The sequence below is a fragment of the Schistocerca gregaria genome, chromosome 1, assembly GCF_023897955.1.
Source record: "Schistocerca gregaria isolate iqSchGreg1 chromosome 1, iqSchGreg1.2, whole genome shotgun sequence".
NCBI classification, from domain to species: Eukaryota; Metazoa; Arthropoda; class Insecta; order Orthoptera; family Acrididae; genus Schistocerca; species Schistocerca gregaria.
In genome coordinates, this window is record NC_064920.1 from 962,369,260 (window position 1) to 962,388,591 (window position 19,332).

Here is a 19,332-nt window from a genome sequence, read left to right on the forward strand (position 1 = left end):
ACCAAGAGATGAATACACTAAGCAGATTGAGAAGGATGTAGGTTTGCAGTAGGTACTGGAAGATGAAGAAGCTTGCACAGGATAGAGTAGCATGGAGAGCTGCATCAAACCAGTCTCAGGACTGAAGACCAACACACACACATGTCATATGTTAGAGATCTTCTTATACATATAAACTCTTTGAATTCTTTGTTATGTGTAATGTAAGAGAATGATTTATACAACTTTACATCAAAATTAGGAACCACATAATAAATTAGTGAAGAAGTTCTGATACCTGTGACAGAGCAAGTAAAGAGGACATAAGAAGCAGAGTAACGTAGTCAAAGAGAGCATTTGTCACTGAAAGAAGTCCACTGCTATCAAACATAGACCTCAATGTGAGGAAGAAATTTCTGAGAATGTCTGCCTGGAACACAGCATTGTCTGGAAGTGAATCATGGACTGTGGGAAATACAGAAAAGGATAAAATGAAAGCATTTGAGATTGGTGTTGCATAAAGGTTTCAGGAATTTGAGTGGACTGATAAGATGATAAATGAAGTGGTCCTCTACAGAATTGGTGAAGAAATCAATAAGTGGAAAAAACTGAATAGAAGAACGAATTGGATGATAGGAAATTCATTGGTGCTAGAGATAGCCATAGCAGTAACCATAAAGGTCAAAAACTATAGGACAAGATTGAGATTGGAATACATCCAACAAATAATGGAAAATATTGGGTGTAACTGCTACTTTGAGATGAAAAGGTTGGCACAGAAGAGGAAGTTATGCTTGGCTGCATCAAACCATTCACAGTACTAATCAACCAAAATAATTGAGGCGATGAGTGGGTGATAAGCACATAAACAAGATAGAAAACATTCCTAACCTCTCAGACAATTTGCTTCTTCAGAGATAACTAACACAACACACAGACACATACACTTTATTTAATATGGTTAGCTGTGTGCTGTAGTCATAGAGGCCATTCACTACTGGATAAATATTTAGGTTCATCAATTAAGTGTTCATCTAGAGTTATGTTGTCTATTAGTGTTCTTATTCCTTTTGTAAGGCTTTTGAGCAAATTAATGAAAAAACTCTGGTTATTTGTTGAGTAACATTTCCAAAATGTTTCCTTTATTTGTATCTTTCAGAAAATTAATATCAAAATCACACACTGTTATTTACTTCTTGTTGTCTGCTTGATGTCTTAATAATGACTGAGATTTTTCTAAGAATACTTGGAAACAGTATGGTTAAAACCAAAAATAGAGTATTAGTGGTTATGCCTGTCTGCATCTCAGTGTCTCATCTTTATGGTGAGTAGCAATCTATCCTTTCCATAGTTGTTCATAAACAACTGTAGTCTTTTCTACTCCTCTGGAAAGATGCCCTTGCAATAGACTACCAACCATAGTGTTATTCCTCCTTCAGATCCGGTTTTCATAGCTAATAGAGGCAGAGAATGGTCTTTCAAGAGACATTCGGGTTGGGACAGGGGAGAAAAATTTATGTTACCCAGGGCCTTGATTGAATCAACACATTGTATGAATTTCAAAATTTTCAAATAGTAACCATAGTTCATCTAGCTTTTTTGATACTTACCAGTATACAAACATTTTGGAACAATTATATATCAACTGTCAGTTTTTGCAGTTTACGTACATCAGATGCTGAATAAAGCTAAAAATAAATTTAAATGTCATGTAACCATGCAGATGTCCTCATTAATGTCCATGAAAATGAAATGAAATGATCGTATGGCATTGTTGGCCGGGAGGCCCCATGCGGGGAAGTTCGGCCGCCATATTGCAAGTCCTTTTTAGTTGACGCCACTTCGGTGACTTGTGAGTCAATGATGATGAAATGATGAACACACAACAAATGCCCATGAAACAGTTTGATGAACTATTGTGCTCGCTGCCAAACAGAAGGAAGTGTGCATAGCTATAACACCAGGAGAAAGGATTATCTTCACTATGCAGGGTTAAATCTGACTTTGGCACAGAAAGGGGTAAATTATGCTGCCACAAAAGTCTTTGGTCACCTACCAAACAGCATCAATAGCCTGACAGATAGCCAACCAACATTTAAATGCCGGCCGCGGTGGTCTCGCGGTTCTAGGTGCGCAGTCCGGAATCGTGCGACTGCTACGGTTGCAGGTTCAAATCCTGCCTCGGGCTTGGATGTGTGTGATGTCCTTAGGTTAGTTAGGTTTAAGTAGTTCTAAGTTCTAGGGGACTGATAACCACAGCAGTTGAGTCCCATAGTGCTCAGAGCCATTTTTTTGACATTTAAAAATAAATTAAAAGAATTTCTAGATGACAGCTGCTTCTACTCATTGGCTGAATTTTTAGATATAAAGAAGTGAGGGGAAAAAAACCAACTTAAACATTAGTGTCATGCAATATTTTGTGTAATGTAATATCCTGTACAGACATCTTTTATTAACCTGGCATGTTCCATATCATTACGAAGTGTCGTATTCATGATCTATGGAACAAGTATTAATCTAATCTAGTAATTATTAATTTTTATTGATTTTAATGTAAATTTCTTTAAGGAATCTGGCAGGAAAAATAATCTGCAGGTGCTTTAGCCATTTATAATTTGGTATCAGAGATAAATTTTCCTGCCCAAGTTGCTCAAAATAGTAGACCCTTATAGATAATATATTCATTCAAGATGCCAAAGTTAAACACACACATACATAGCTGGTGGCTAACCAATTGTCAGATTATGATCAACAGTTAGTCACTTTATGTAACTTAGCTCCATGCAGAGCTCAGAAACTCTAAGATACATGAAAAAACTACTAAGGATCCACGAGTATCACCGGTGTTCCAAATGTCCATGAACTTGGGTGAGACTTGGGGGCAGGAGTAGAAGATGATGAGTTTGAATCATTAGACATGTGCTTGTAAGGGTGACTAAAAGCTTGGAGACATGAGTGTTGTTTTTAAAACCTTACTGAGCTTCTGATGCAATCTAGAAGATTTAGCAGTCTGAAGTATTTCATGAAGACTAGGAACAGATATAGCTAAAGCTTTTATGGCAACATCCCTGGCATGGGTGAGGTGCAGAGCCACATCTCAAATCAGTGATTCCGCATAGGAGACTTTACAGTTCTGACACATGAAACTGCATTTTCATGTGGTATTCTGCAAGTCAGCAGCCCAAACTGCACATGGCTGTCCATGTTGTTTATGACACTGCTTTAACTGGAGCCTAGTTGCAACAAGGTATGTATGCTGACTGCAGTGTTTGGCTAACTGAGAACAGGGATCATTGAAAGACAGTTCAGTAGGGTCTGAGAGCAATTTCAGTTTTTGAACCACTTTGTATAAAATCAAAACAGTGGAATTCAAAATAACTGCAGTAGACTTCCCAACTCTTCAATGACATGTTGAATGTAGGGAACAGCAGTGAGGCCATAGCCATGACCACTGACTGTTGCATTTGTTGCTGCTGAGACACGAGATGGAATAGAGCAGCCTGCTGCTCTTTCTACCATTGCTCTTGAGCTGCAAATTGTTGCTCTTGTAGTTGATCTTGCTGTGACAGCTGTTGCTGCCAAAGTTCCATGAACTTGAGGTCCATAACACAAGAAGCGGTGGTGAAAACATTGCCATAAACACGGTAGGGTAATAACTCGTTGTTACTAAAATGTCCCCAGTGAGCATGAGTGCTTAATCTGGGAACAAATCCAAATCTGTTGTGAGGGAAGCACTGTATAAACATCAAGAAAATAAGCCAGGAAGTTGGTGTCCAAAGCAGGGCCGATATCTGAATAGCAGCTAGATTTAACGGAACTCAAGCAGCATACTAAACAAGATTGGCCCTCACTTTGCTCCATGCAGTTATCAATTCAATTCACGTGACCTGTGATCGTGCCTCTGGTGGTGCTGGACAGATGCTGAATGTAGTGCCTCAGATCCGTTATCAGTATCCTTCACCACTAAGGATATTAAATATTTAAAGTACTAATAGCAGTAAGCAATATTGTCAACTGTTTATTATTAGTACAGTTCAAAGACTAAGTTTCTATATGTTGTATGTCTTTTGTTAAATTATCCTTTGACTCATCCCACATCCATGATGTGTGTCTCACTAATTGATCTTGTTGAGGATCTTGGATGTTTCAATTATTAGAAATGAAGGGACTGTCATCACACTTCAAAGAAATGCATTATAACAGTCCAGTAAGACTGTAAACTGAAATTAAACATATATTATTGAATTTTAACTAATTTTTATTTATTTGGCATCAATTTTTTTTATTTCTAATATAACAAACCTTGCCTTTCTTTCTTTCTTTTTTTTTTTCTTTTTTTTACAGCATGCTGTCCTATCGTTCTGTGGATATACGAAAAGCTCTGCAGTTAGAGGAGCTATTGGCTCGTGAAGAATTTGAGTACATCATCGAAGAAGAAGTTGCAAAGCAGACAATAAGAACTTGGTTGGAAGGATGTCTTAAAAAAATCCGCGCAGTTAGTGTAAGGAATTATATTGTAAATTCACACTCAAGTCTACTTAAATGGTTTGAAGATGGTCACAATCTGACCAAAACCATTAGTTACTGTAAATAAATATTTTATTGTGAACAAGGCTGTTTCTAAAACATTTGTGAATAACATTGTTGAGAATTTTTTTTTTATAGAGCCCACAAAATAACTTATTGTCTTTAGTTCTGTTCCCACCCCCCACCCCCACCCCCACCCCCACCCCCACCCCCGAGAGACGTGTATTCCTAAATTTAACCATTTATGACTAGATTATTTGCATAGATGTTGTGCTGATGTAAAATCGATTGGAAGTCCTACTTTATAATAGTGTCTTCATGTACTTGTCAATACGTCCACCTTACAAAGTGTTTCAAACAGAATGACGTGCTTTTGGATGGTAATAATTATGAAACATTGGATGTACCAGCAGGGAAATGTGTGTTGTTTGAAAGTTTGTGGTATAGAGTTTCAGAAAATTGCCCTTAGATATCAGTCAATGCATCTTCTCATTTTCCAATCAGTCAGAAGTAAGATGGCATCCACTCAACAGAAGTTGTTTCATGTGCTGTAGTTTGCAAAGATTGAGTCAGTGATTTTGGTCAATCACTTGTGGGGACTCCAGAACCCCCATGACATTATTGAGCATAAAAAGAGACTCTTCTAAAGTGGACATTTTTTGCCCCATTTCTCATAAAAAAGTGTATGATCCCTTCTTTTTGAGGAAAACACAATGACCGGAATGAATTGGCTTTTCCCACAACTTCAAGAGGACTCTGAAGACTTTCTTTCTCAATGTGATGAAGTTCCACCACTCTAGCACAACAATATACATCAGTTTCCCTATGACTATCTGCCTCAGTGCTGGACAGGGTGCACGGGAATCCAAGACTGCCCTCCATTCTTGGCCTCCAAGATCACCAGACATGACCCCATGTGATTGTGTGTGGGGCTTGGGAGGGGGGGGGGGGGGGGAGGCATATGAAGGGAAGTGCATTAATCTTGCCTTTACCTTCTGACACAGAAGAAGTCAAGAACAGAATAAAGGCTGCTGTAACTTCTATAATAGCAGATAGCCGGTCGGAGTGGCCAAGCAGTTCTAGGCGCTACAGTCTGTTAGTGAACACACAGAGCATTTGTAACAGTGTAGTTAAAACTAAGATTTTGTTAGTATTTTTCAATTAATCCCATGTTCCTAGTATGTTTTTATCAATAAATATTGAGTTTTGAAATCAGGCCATTCATTTTTAAACACCCTGTACTGTCAAAATCACGGGCGCTATAAAAACCCCACCAATGAGCTCCAGTGCTCTGATTAAATTACATTAACTACTTGTTTAAATATTGTGAAGAAGGGATATGTAAGAGAACTTGGGGACACCAGAAAGCTTCAGATAGATTATACACTGAACCGCCAAAGAATCTGCTATAGACGTGCATATTCAAATACAGAGATATGTAAACCAGCAGAATATGGCACTGTGGTCGGCAACACCTATATAAAACAAGTGTCTGGTGCGGTTGTTAGTTTAGTTATTGCTGCTGCTGCATTGGCAGGTTATGAAGAATGAAGCGAGTTTGAACGTGGTGGTGTTGTCGGTGCATGAGCGATGGGATTCATCATCTCCGAGGCTGCGATGAAGTGAGGATTTTCCCATGTGACACATTTCACATGTGTATCGTGAATTTCAAGAATCTGGTAAAAGATGAAATCTCTGGCATCACTGAGTCTGGAAAACGTTTATGCAACAACAGGACAAATGACGAATGATGAGAATGATTCAACATGACAGAAGTGCAACCCTTCCGCAAATTACTGTAAGTCTCAAGCAGCTTGTGTCTGTGTATGTGCGGATGGATATGTGTGTGTGTGTGTGTGTGTGTGTGTGTGTGTGTGTGTGTGTGTGTGTGTGTGTGTGTGTGTGTGTGTGCGCGTGTGTGCACGCGCGCGCGCGCGCGCGCGCGCACACCAGTGTACACCTGTCCTTTTTTTCCCCTAAGGGAAGTCTTTCCGCTCCCGGGATTGGAATGACTCCTTACCCTCTCCCTTAAAACCCACATCCTTTCGTCTTTCCCTCTCCTTCCTGAAGAAGCAACCATCGGTTGCGAAAGCTAGTAATTCTGTGTGTGTGTTTGTGTGTTTGTTCATTGTGCCTGTCTGTCGGCGCTTTCCTGCTTGGTAAGTCTTAGAATCTTTGTTTTTAATAGAAAGAAACTTCCACATGGGAAAAATATATTAAAAACAAAGATTCCAAGACTTACCAAGCGGGAAAGCGCCGGCAGACAGGCACATGAACAAAACACACAAACACACACACAGAATTACTAGCTTTCACTATCGGAACCTTCCTGAAGAAGCAACCATCGGTTGCGAAAGCTAGTAATTCTGTGTGTGTGTTTGTGTGTTTTGTTTATGTGCCTGTCTGCCGGCGCTTTCCCTCTTGGTGGTAAGTCTTGGAATCTTTGTTTTATATATATATATATATATATATATATATATATATATATATATATATATATATATATATATATATATATATATATATATAATTAGAAAGAAACTTCCACATGGGAAAAATATATTAAAAACAAAGATTCCAAGACTTACCAAGTGGGAAAGCGCCGGCAGACAGGCACAATGAACAAAACACACAAACACACACACAGAATTACTAGCTTTCGCAACCGATGGTTGCTTCTTCAGGAAAGAGGGAAAGACAAAAGGATGTGGGTTTTAAGGGAGAGGGTAAGGAGTCATTCCAATCCCGGGAGCGGAAAGACTTCCCTTAGGGGGAAAAAAGGACAGGTGTACACTCGTACACGCACACATATCCATCCGCACATACACAGACACAAGCAGACAAAATATATATATATATATTGAGAGGCCGAAGTCAGTATACCAAGACTAGTGAACAGGATTCAACAAGAGGTTTGCGAACTTACACCACTTATTGCCCGAACTGCCCATTTCTGAGCCAAAAAAATCCTTTGAGAATGGGCCAAGTTATCCCAAAATATAATACCATACAACATAAGCTAATGAAAATAAGCAAAGTAGATTAATTTTCATGTCAAATGATCACTTATTTTGGATACTGTTCGAATAGTAAAAATGGCAGCATGAAGTCTTTGAACAAGATCCTGAATGTGAGCTTTCCACGAGAGTTTACTATCTATCTGAACATCTAGAAATTTGAACTATTCAGTTTCACTATTTTTATGCCCATTATGTGAAATTAAAACCGTGTTTTGTTGAAATATGCGTTAGAAACCATAAAAACTGAGTCTTAATGTGATATAGCGTTACTTTATTTTCTACAAGCCATGAACTTTTGTCATGAACTTCACTGTTTGAAACAGAGTCAATGTTGCACACAACGTCCTTTACTAACAAGCTAGTGCCATCAGCAAACAGAAATATTTTAGAATTATCTGTAATAGTAGAGGGCATATGATTTATATTAATAACGAACAGGAGTGGCCCCAACACTGATCCCTGGGACAATTCCCCTGCCCCGTTTGACTGTGCCTCCCACATCACACCCATTATAATGACCTTTTGCTGTCTGTTGTTAAAGTAAGAGGTGAACCAATTGTGAGCTACTCCCCGTATTCCATAATGGTCCAACTTCTGGAGAAATATCTTGTGGTCAACACAATCAAACACCTTAGTTGAATAAAAAAATATAGCTTCAAAACCTTTTGTTTAATCCACCCAGTACCTCACATAGAAAAAAGAATATAGTATTTTCAGTTGTTAAACCACTTCTAAAGCTGAACTGTACATTTGACAGCAAATTATGTGATATAAAATGCTCAATTATCCTTACAAACACAACCTTTTCAATAACTTTATCAAACACTTGTGGCATAGAAAAATGTCTAAAATTGTTGATATTATCCTTTTCACCCTTCTTATAAAGCAGCTTTACTACTCAGTACTTTAATCGTTCAGGAAACTGACCATTCTTGAAGGAAAAGTACAAATATGGCTAAGTAAAGGGCTAACATGTGCAGTACTGTAATATTCTGCTAGGCACTCCATCATATCCATGAGGGTACTTAGTCTACAGTGATTTAATTATTGATTCAATCTCCCCCTTGTCAATATCATAGAGGAGTATTTCCTGTAGAAACTAAGTTTACATTTAATGCACCAGCAGTGCTCAGAAAATGATTGTTAAATACTGTACATATATCTGACTTATCAGTAACAGAAATATTTTTACTACGAACTGACTTTATATCATTGACCTAGTGCTGCTGCCCAGATACTTCCTTCACAACTGACCATATGGTTTTAATTTTATCCTGTGAATTAGCTATTCTATTTGCATACACATACTCTTTGCCTTCCTAATAACATTTTTAAGCATTGTACAGCACTATTTGTAATGGGCTACTATAGCTTGATTGTGACTACTTCTAACATTTTGATATAATTCCTGCTTTGTTCTACATGATATCCTTGTCCCATTAGTCATCCACCCAGGCTGCCTTTTACTGCTAGTACACTGTTTAGTACATTCCAAGGGAAGGCAGTCCTCAAAGGGCATGAGAAAACTGCTAAGGAAAGCATTAAATTTGTCATTTTTGTTATTGGCACTATAAAAATCCTGCCACTCTCATTCCTTAATAAGGTTTAAAAAACCCTTTATTGCCATTAGATTAGCTTTCCTATATATTGTTGTTGTTGTTGTTGTTGTTGTTGTCTTCAGTCCTGAGACTGGTTTGATGCAGCTCTCCATGCTACTCTATCCTGTGCAAGCTTCTTCATCTCACAGTACCTACAGCAACCTACATCCTTCTGAATCTGCTTAGTGTATTCATCTCTTGGTCTCCCTCTACGATTTTTACCCTCCACACTGCCCTCCTATATATTATGTAATTATATATAACATTTGTTTGTGTACAAAAGCCTTTTAGTGTTAAAATTTGCACATCATGGTCTGTAAGGCCATTTACTCCTTTACTGACTGAATGCTCATCTAGTAATGAAGAATGAATAATAATATTGGCTGTGGCTGTGCTACTGTTCCCCTGTATCCTGGTTGGAAAAAAAACACAGTCTGCATAAGATCATACGAGTTTGGGATATCTACCAGCATCCTTTTTCTTGCACAATGAGATACGAAATTAATATTGCAGTCACCATATATAACTAATTTTTGGTACTTCCAATAAATTGAACCGAGAACCCTCTCTAGCTTGAGCAGAAATGCTCTGAAGTCAAGAGTTAGGGGACCTATAAACAACAACAATTAGAAGTTTAGTTTCAATAAATTTAACTGCCCATGTGCAACATTCAAATTACTGTTCAGTGCAGTGCCATGATACATCTATGGACTGAAATGAAATACTATTTTTTACATAAGTGGCCACCCCCGCTCCACAAAGAACACATTGAAAAACAGTCAGCTGATCTGTATCCTGGTAAAGGAAGCCTCATTTAAGTGGTGCCCTGATATACCAATAATGTCAGAGCCAATATCTATAAGCAGTTCACTAACTTTATCTCTAATCCCTCTTATGTTTTGATAAAATATGCTAATTCCTGTACTACTTGGATATCTGGCCTCCTTTGAAAGTGATTCCTTTGTTAAGGGGACTTCCTTTAAGCAGCTGAGTTCAATCTAAAAAAGGTGCAGCTCTAACACCAACTACTACAGGAATTTTTTCATGAGCGATCCCACCACCACCCACTACATTGTCACTTATAAGCTTTGCAGCCTCGCTCTTCCCATACCTACTGAGATGCAGGCCAAGCTTAATGGAACCCAGTATATTGATAGAAACTGGCACCAATACAATGTGAGCCATGCCCTCCACCATCAGTGTCTTCACCAGCCGTGTGTTAACATGCCTAACAGCAGCATGAAGGTGAGGCCAATCATGATGCTGAAACAGTTGCACGAAATGCACAATAGTGTCAGCTGTCTGAGTACCTGCATCCATTCGTGTCTTTGTGCAATTTCAGCAGGACAATGCAACACCCCGCATGTTCATAATTGCTACAGAGTGGCTCCAGGAACACTCTTCTGGGTTGAAACACTTCCTCTGGCTACCAAACTCCCCAGACATGAACATTATTGAGCATATCTGGGATATATAGCAACATGCAGTTCTGAAGAGATCTCCACCCCCTCAAACCTTACGGATTTATGGACAGCTGTGTGGGATTCGTGGTGTCAATTCCCTCCAGCACTTCTTCAGACTTTAGTCAAGTCCATACTGTGTCATGTTGCAGCACTTCTCCATGCTCAAGAGGGCACTACATGATATTAGGCAGGTGTACCAGTTTCTATGGCTCTTCAGTATATAATGGTATACAATAGGAGACAAATAGGTAGTGCTGAGAAATAAAACAGTGAAGACTGCAGAGGATCAAATGGGTAAAAAGACAAGGCCCTATAGAAATCCTTGAGTAGCACACTAGATACTGAATTTAATTGAAAAAAAGAGAAAATACAAAAATAAAGCATATGAAGCAGGCAAAAGGAATACAGAAGTCTAAAAATGAGATTGACAGAAAGAACAAAGTGGCTGGGCAGGTGTGGTAGAGTGCATTGATTAAAGTTGTAGAAGCATGCTTGGTTACAGGAAAGATAGATGCTACCCACAGAAAAAGTAAAGAGATGTTTGGGGAAAGGGAAGCAACTATATGAATATCAAGAGGTCAGATGGCAAGCCAGTACTGAGCAAAGAAGGTAAATTTGAGAAATGGAAGGAATATATAGCTCAGATACAATGGAAATGGAACATGAAGACAATGCTGTAGAAAGGGAAAAGGAAGTAACGAAAACCTAAACTGAAATAAAGTTCCTGAAGCAGATGACATCCCCTCAAAATGATTGAAATCCTTGGAAGACAAAACAATGCCAACTGGTATGTAGGATATATGAGATAGTCAGAATGGCCTCATACTTCAAGAAGAATGCAGTAATGCCAATACCAAAAAGAACAGATTGCGACAGGTGTCAATGTTATTGAACTATCAGTTTAAGTAGGCATAGTTGCAAAATATTAATAGGAATTATTAACAGAAGATTGGAAAAACTGATACAGGACAACCCTAGGAAAGATCAGTTTGGTTGGCTTCCACAGAAATACAAGAAAATGTTAAGCAATACTGGCCCAACAACTTATCTTAGAAGATGAGTGAAAGAAAGTAAAACTATGTCTGTAGCAGTTGTAGATTTATTAGAGGAAATTACATGAAAATGAGACATGTGGAATAAAATAAGTAAACTGTTTATTAATTCAAAAGTAATTTCCATAAATGCCAATACATTTATTCCACTGTGTGACAAGATGGTCAGTGCCTTCATAGAAAAATGTGTGCAACTGCCTGTGGGACCATGATTGTATCCATGTATGTACCTCTTCATCTGTAGCAAATCAGTGGCCACAAATGCCTTTCTTCAGGTCTCCAAATGTATGGAAATTGCATGGGCAGAGATTGGAACTGTATGGAGGATGTGTAAGGGCTTCCCAGCAAAACTTCTGCAATGTAGTCAAAACAACCTTGGGAACATGTGGGTAGGTTCACAAGTTGCCACAGTTTTTTCAATTATGTTGTGGAAATTTCACTGAGAAGCCCTTACACATTCTCCACACAGTATCAATCTCTCCCCATGTGATACCTGTATGTTTTGAGATCAGAGGAAAAACATCTTTGGCCATCAATTTGCTTTGGATGAAGAGATGCAAGCCTGGGTACAATCCTGGTTCTGCAAACATTTGTACATCAAGACACGGACTGTCTTGTTTCACAGTGGGATAGATTTATTAACAGTCATGGTAATTACTTTTGAAATAATGAACAGTTTACTTACTTTTTCTGTCTTTTTTTATTGTCTGCCCCTTCTAGATAAAAGTTGTGGTAGTGTTGAACTATTATTCACGGTTTGTACAGAAATTGAACTTCAGTTATGTGAATCAAAAGACATGAAAGGGAAGCAGTAATTGACAAAATGAGAAATAAAAACTTTGAAGTTTGCCAATAACATTGCAATTATATCATAGACTTATAAGAACAGTTGAACAGGATGGACTGTGTCTTGAAAAGTGGTTATAAAATGAACACCAACAAAAATAAAACAATGAGAAAGGAATAAAGTCATATTATATCAAGTGCTGCTGAAGAAAGTAGATAAGGAACTGTGATACTAAAAGTAGTAGAGTAGTAAAGTAACTGATGATATCCAAGGTAGAGAGGATATGAAATGCAAATTGACAATAATAAGGAAAACAATTCTGAAAGAGAGAAATTTGTTAACATCAGATATAAATTTCAATATTACAAAGTCTTTCCTGAAAGTATTTGCCTGAACTGTAGCCTTGCATGGAAGTGAAAGACTGACAATAAACAGTCCAGGCAAGAAGAGAATAGAAGCTTTTGAAATGTTATGGTACAGAAGAATCCTTAAGATTAGATGGATAGATTGAATGACTAATAAGAAGGAACCATATCAATTGGGGATAAAACAAATTTAAGGTGCAATCTTACTGGAAAAAAAAGGATTGATTGTTAGGACAAATCTTAAAGGCATCTAGGAACCATCACTTTGGTAATTCAGCTCAGTGTGGGGGTAAAAATTGTAGAGAGAGATCAAGGCTTGAATATTGTAGCAGATTCAAATCCACCTCTACATACATACATACTTCAAGTTACCGTAAGGGAAGTGGTGGAGAATATATTCTGCCATTACTAATCATTTCCTTTCCTGTTCCACTTGCAAACTGAGTGAGGGAAAAGCAACTGCCTATATACCTTTGTAAGAGACCTAATTGCTCTTATCTTATCTTCACAGTTCTTAGGCAAAATGTACATTGGCAGCAGTGGATTTGTTTTGCAGTCAGCTTCAGATGCCACTTCTTCAAATTTCCTCAGTAGTGCTCCACCAGGGATTCCCATTTGAGTTCACAAACCATCTCTGTAATACTCTTGTGTTGCCGCAATATACCGGTAATAATTCTAGCCGTCCACCTCTGAACTGCCTCAATGTTGTCCTTTAATCTGACCTGATGGCGACCCCAAACACTCAAGCAGTATCAAGTGTGGATCACATTAATGTTGTGCACATGTTCTCTTTTACAGGTGAACCAACCCCCCCTCCCCCCCCCCCCCCCCACACACACACACACAAAAAAAAAAAAAAAAAATTCACCCATTAAACAGAAGTCAACCATTCGCCTTCCCTACTACAATCCTTATTTGCTTTTTCCATTTAATATTGCTTTGCAGTGCTACTCTAGCTACTTAATCGAGGTGACTGTGTCAAGCAACACATTATTTATGCTGTATTCTAATGTTATAAGTTTGTTTTTCCTACTTATCTGAGCCAGCTACTGTTCATCGTGTCAACTAGAAATGTCGTCTACGTCATTGTGTATACTTCTACAGTCACTCAATGATGACACATTGCAAATACACGACATCATTATCAGCAAGCAACCTCAGATGGCTGCTCATCCTGTCCATCAGATCATGTATGTACAGTATGATTATAGTTAAAGTTCCAGTTCCACAATGCTGAAAAAAAACCACTCCTCATACTGATGTCAAATCTGAAAAGAATATTATCAAAAAAGTGGCAAATGTTATGGAAACAGAAAAAGTTTAGCAAGACTTTTCCCACTAAGTGCCACTGTAAGAATCATAACATAAGTGAGTTGTACATTAAACCAATTGTACTGTACAATGTGCTTGACCTCACCAGTTTGGTATTCAACAGTTATGGCACTGTTAGGTAATCCCATCTACTATGGAAAGGTCGTACCACACTGGATGGGGGAAAGTTGGTTTTCAACTGCCCTAAGACCAAAAATCACATAAAAAGCAACAATTAAATCAGTTTTTAATTGTTGTGAGATTGGCACAAGGCATGTTGAATATGCTGTCCCCCAGTTTCATCCAAAAGTTGAAATTGAGGAACAGCATGTTCCACAAAAGATTGGAGTATCTCAAGGGTGGTGCTCAAAAATGTGCTGTGCAATGCGTGCCTTCAATTCATCTATGTTTGTAATCAGAGCATTAAACCAATATCTTTCAGAAAACCACACAGCATGAAGTCACATAGATTAAGAACAAGTGATCTGAATGACAGGCTGTAGGGAAATGGCAGCTGATAATTGCAGCATTTCCAAAATGTCAGTGCAGCAGCTGCTTCCTGGCTGTGCAATGTGCAGAGGAGTTCCATCTTGCATAAAAATGATCTTACTCACATATCCACAGTGTTGAAGGGTTGGAATGACATTAGTGTGCAAAAGACTATAATGGCATTTACCAGGTGACAAGACACACAGGAATCATCGTGTCAAAAGTATATGGTCCTATGACAAATTCACACCACACAGTTACGTTTGCAGAATGAAGCAGAACCAGTTGATGTGCAGGTGGATTTTCCGTTGCCCATATTCCGCAATCCTTTGTATTGACATGTCCTTAAAGATGGAAATGAGCTTAGTCTGTCCATAGAATCTCCCATGGCTGAATGTTCACTTCCATTCGAGCAAGTAATTCTAGAGCAAACATTTGTCTTACTGACAGATCAGCATGAAGCGACTCCTGAATGTGGATACTTTTGTATGGATAGCAGTGCAAGATGTTTGGTAGAATTTTATGTGCTGTGCACACAGGCCATGTCCAAAGTTCAGACAATTCCCCATTCAATGAGTGTTCACACGCCATTGCATTGCCCCCTGATGTTGTACTGTGGCCACATCTTCTGCTGGTATCAGATAAACTGTTTACCTCTCTCTGGCACATTACACTTCAAAAGAAACTGTCTTTCCAAATGTTGCTATCATTTTCTCCAGACCCATGGCAGACAACCCTTTTTTTCGTACCCTAGTGTGTCCATAACTTCTTTAGAGTTTTACCGGCAGCACATGATCCTGCATCGAGACAGTCATGCTAAGAATCTCAATGCAAATGAGGCACAGCCATATACCCCACCTCTTTTATTTTTCATATTCTGCCGCTTACAGTGCCACATAATGGTAAAATTTTCATTAATTTTTTTTTTTTTTTTTTTTTTTTTTTTTACATAACGTTTTCCTCTTCCACAATAATGTTCAATTCAACTTTGACTTAATTCTTTACAGTGATTCATTTTTTGCATTGTTTTGAATCTGGGACTTTAATTATAACCGCCCTGTATATGGAGAATAAGAGCAGTCCTATCGCACTTCCCTGGGGCACCCTAACAATACCCACATGTTGCTATCAAGAACTCTGTACTGGGTTTTATTACTTAAGAAGTCTTTGAGCCACTTGTGTATGATGTATGCTTCTATCTTCATTTATAGTCTGCAGTGAAGCATCCTGTCGAACAGTTTCCAGAAGTCTAGGAGTATGTAATAAGCCTGTTGCCCTTCATTCATTGTTAGCAATTTCACGTGAGAAAAGGGCAAGATGAGTTTTGCATGAGCTGTTTATCACATGGGAAAAGGGCAAATTGAGTTTTGCATGAATGAAGCTTTCTAAATCTGTGCTGATTTGTGGGCAGAGGCCTTTCTGTCTCAATGAAATTTATTATAAACAGACTGAGAATATGTTCAAGATCTCTGCCACAAGCCAGTGTTAAGGAAACTAGTCTGTAACTTTGCAGATCCGTTCTTTCACTCTTCTTTTGTGTAGGAGTCACCTGTGCTTCTTTCCAGTCACTTGGGACTCTGCACTGGGTGAGAGAGTCACGATAAATGCAGGTTAAGTAAGGGGCCAATGCCATAGAGTATGCTCAGTAAATCTGGGGATTCCATTCAGACCTGGTGTCTTATTCATTTTCAACTCTTTCAGTTGCTTCTCTACACCATGGATGCCTATTACTATCTCCCCCATACAGGAGTCTGTGTGATGCTCAGATGATGGTACATTTGTGTGATCGTCCTTTCCAAAATCTAAAGCTTCAGCTTTGCTTTTGCTGTCTTCTATTGTCACAGTGAACTGGTCAATGAGTGACTGGATATAAGCCTTTGACCTGCTCAGAAATTTTGCATAGGACCAGAATTTTCTTGGGTTCTTAGCAAGCTCTTTCACTAAGATAACACGGTGGTAGTTGTTGTGTGCTTCACACATTGAGTTTTTACACACACACAAATTTGTACTAACTTTTGCCTCTCATTATGGATGTAATATGCAGTAGTTATTCAGAGATAAAAAGACTTGCACAAGAGAGATTTCTGTGGAGAGAGTCTTCACATTGAAGACCACAACAACCACCACCATTAGGTATTGATGCTAGCTGTTAATGTAGCTGCATGGTTTTGAGAATCTATGTCTTGGCTCGACTTCAGTGAGAGTTTCACGATGATGGTAATAATAATAATCACACAAACACACAAAATGAACAATGCTGCTCAGATATTTGATGAGGAGCTATTTTTCATACTTTATTAGTGCATAAGGACCTATCTGTATTAATTTGCTAGCCCACTGTCACTGAGTTGACTAAATTTTGCAGAGGCTATCAATGCTTAAAGTATCAGTTAAATACTGAAAATACTCTAGCACAAATATTCCCAAACAAACAGTTCCTTACTAATGCAAGCAGTTTAAATTTTTTTAAGCCAAGGTGTGTGTGTGTGTGTGTGTGTGTGTGTGTGTGTGTGTGTGTGTGTGTGTGTGTTGAGAGAGAGAGAGAGAGAGAGAGAGAGAGAGAGAGAGAGAGAGAGAGAGAGAATTTAAGTGGTATCTGTTGTATGTATACCAAATTTCTATGGTTGATTATTTATTTTCAGAAACAACAGAACAGTCTGATAGCTGGTCTAAGAGCCACCAATGAAACAGCCCCAGTGCAGGACCACCCAGAAGACAAAATAAAAGAGAACAGTGTTGACAGGGACAGTGAAGGAGACTCTAAGGTAAATTATCATTCATTATGATAATGAGACTGCCATATTTTTAGAACTTATAAACCCAACTATTATCAAACAATGCTAAAATGAGAAACTGTAAATAAATTGAGAAGTTACAGGCAGTAATCAAATTACAAGTCAAGCCCATACTTATTAAAAGAATGTTGGTGGCAGGTGTGTAAATCCCACTTTTCCATCTTGGACCAACTCTTAATGAAGTGCTTTCCCCCATTCTGTCATGAATTGTCAAACTGTGTACCTGAGTCGTATGAATGTGATGAGTGCTTGTGCAGTGTATGCTATGTTTGTATTATCACGGTTGAAAGAAAAAAGGGAGTGGGGGGACCCAGTGCTGTCCCCTATCCTACTCTTCTTGAGAATAGCAGAAAGGGAGCTGCTAAGCTTATTGTCTCTATCCAACAGACTATTCACCATTAACAATATTACATGCCCTTACTATGTGAGAAACTGCTGCCAGTATTGATATTTAATACAGGATGTTCCAAAGACAAACCATAATAGAAATTTTATAAAGCAGGCGTTTTTAAACTGAAGAAATAGCAGTGTAATGGCCCCACATAGCAACAGGTGCTCTCCGTCATATTTACTTAACAAAGTGTAGTGAAGCTATCAACTTTCGTTTGATGTCATGTACCACTTGTAACAGTCTTCAGTTTTCTGACAACATGACAAAATTTTTCAAGGCACCATTAGTCATCATCTTTTTTAATAAATAATCACAAAATTGCTGTTGTGTAAGAGATGATTACAGTAGCATCCCAGAAGTTGCCACCACCAACCAAATGTGAAACAAATTATCTGAAATGTGTACACTTTCTGAAGGTGAACTTTTGAATTTTTAAACTAGATTAGATTACATTTACTTTCATTCCAATTGATCCATAGTGAGGAGGTCCTCCAGGATGTATGACGTGTCAAAAAAACAGTAATACATGATAAATATTTACAATTAAAACAAATAAGCAAATATACCTTTCTCAGGTCCCAAGTGGAATGATTCTCTCTCTCTCTCTCTCTCTCTCTCTCTCTCTCTCTCTCTCTCTCTCTCTCTCTCTCTTTTAATGAGCACTATATGAAAGGATCACTTTAAACACTCATTTACTAAGATCGCATTACTGCACTGAATTTAAAATTTAATTTTTATTTATTTATAAGGTAATAAACATATAATAGAACTCCTACAATACTTATTTACAATGAACACATTACTGCACTGAAATGGTGCAGAAGTTAGATCGTACTTTATAAAAATCAGTAGGTTCTACTGAGAAATTCATCAATGGAGAAGAAGTTGGCCACCAGTAAATCCTTTAGGCTTCTCTTAAACTGAATTTCATTGGTTGTTAAACTTTTTATGGCTGCTGGCAATTTATTGAAAATGTCTGTTCCTGAATAATGCACACCTTTTAGTGCAAGAGTAAGTGACTTTAAATCTTTGTGAATATTATTCCTATTTCTACTATTGATTCCATGAACTGAGCTGCTGATTTGAAAAAGTGATATATTTTAATGACAAATTTCATTAATAAAATAAATATATTGGGAAGCAGTAATTAGTATCCCTAGTTCCCTAAACAGACCTCTGCAGGATGTTCTTGATTTCACACTACATATAACTCTTATTGCACATTTTAGTGCTTGGAAAACTTTAGCTTGGCTTGATGAATTACCCCAAAAAATAATCCCGTATGACATTTTAGAGTGAAATTAACCATAGTATCTCCTATGTCTGACAAAATTTGCATTGCAAATAGAGATTTGTTTAGACACTTCAGCATTTCTGGGGTGTGCTCCTCCCAGTTGAATTTATTATCAAGCTGTAATCCCAAGAATTTAACTGTCCACTTCTTCTATATGCTTGTCCACATATGTTAGGCATATACCCATGGCACACCCCTTACATGCTCTGAACTGCATGTAGTGTGTTTCTTCAATCTTTAGTGACCAACAATTGGCTAGGA

The 19,332-nt window shown here is 38.1% G+C and overlaps 1 protein-coding gene across 1 annotated transcript in view; it reads left to right on the forward strand.

Annotated features, from left to right (window-relative positions):
• LOC126276364 (sodium leak channel NALCN) overlaps positions 1 to 19,332 on the forward strand; it is a 361,108-nt gene that overhangs the window by 306,348 nt on the left and 35,428 nt on the right. Inside the window, exons 29-30 of the mRNA XM_049977270.1 lie at positions 4,324 to 4,480; positions 17,234 to 17,356. Of these exons, the coding sequence (XP_049833227.1) occupies positions 4,324 to 4,480; positions 17,234 to 17,356 (280 nt within the window). The remainder of the gene's footprint in view (positions 1 to 4,323; positions 4,481 to 17,233; positions 17,357 to 19,332) is intronic.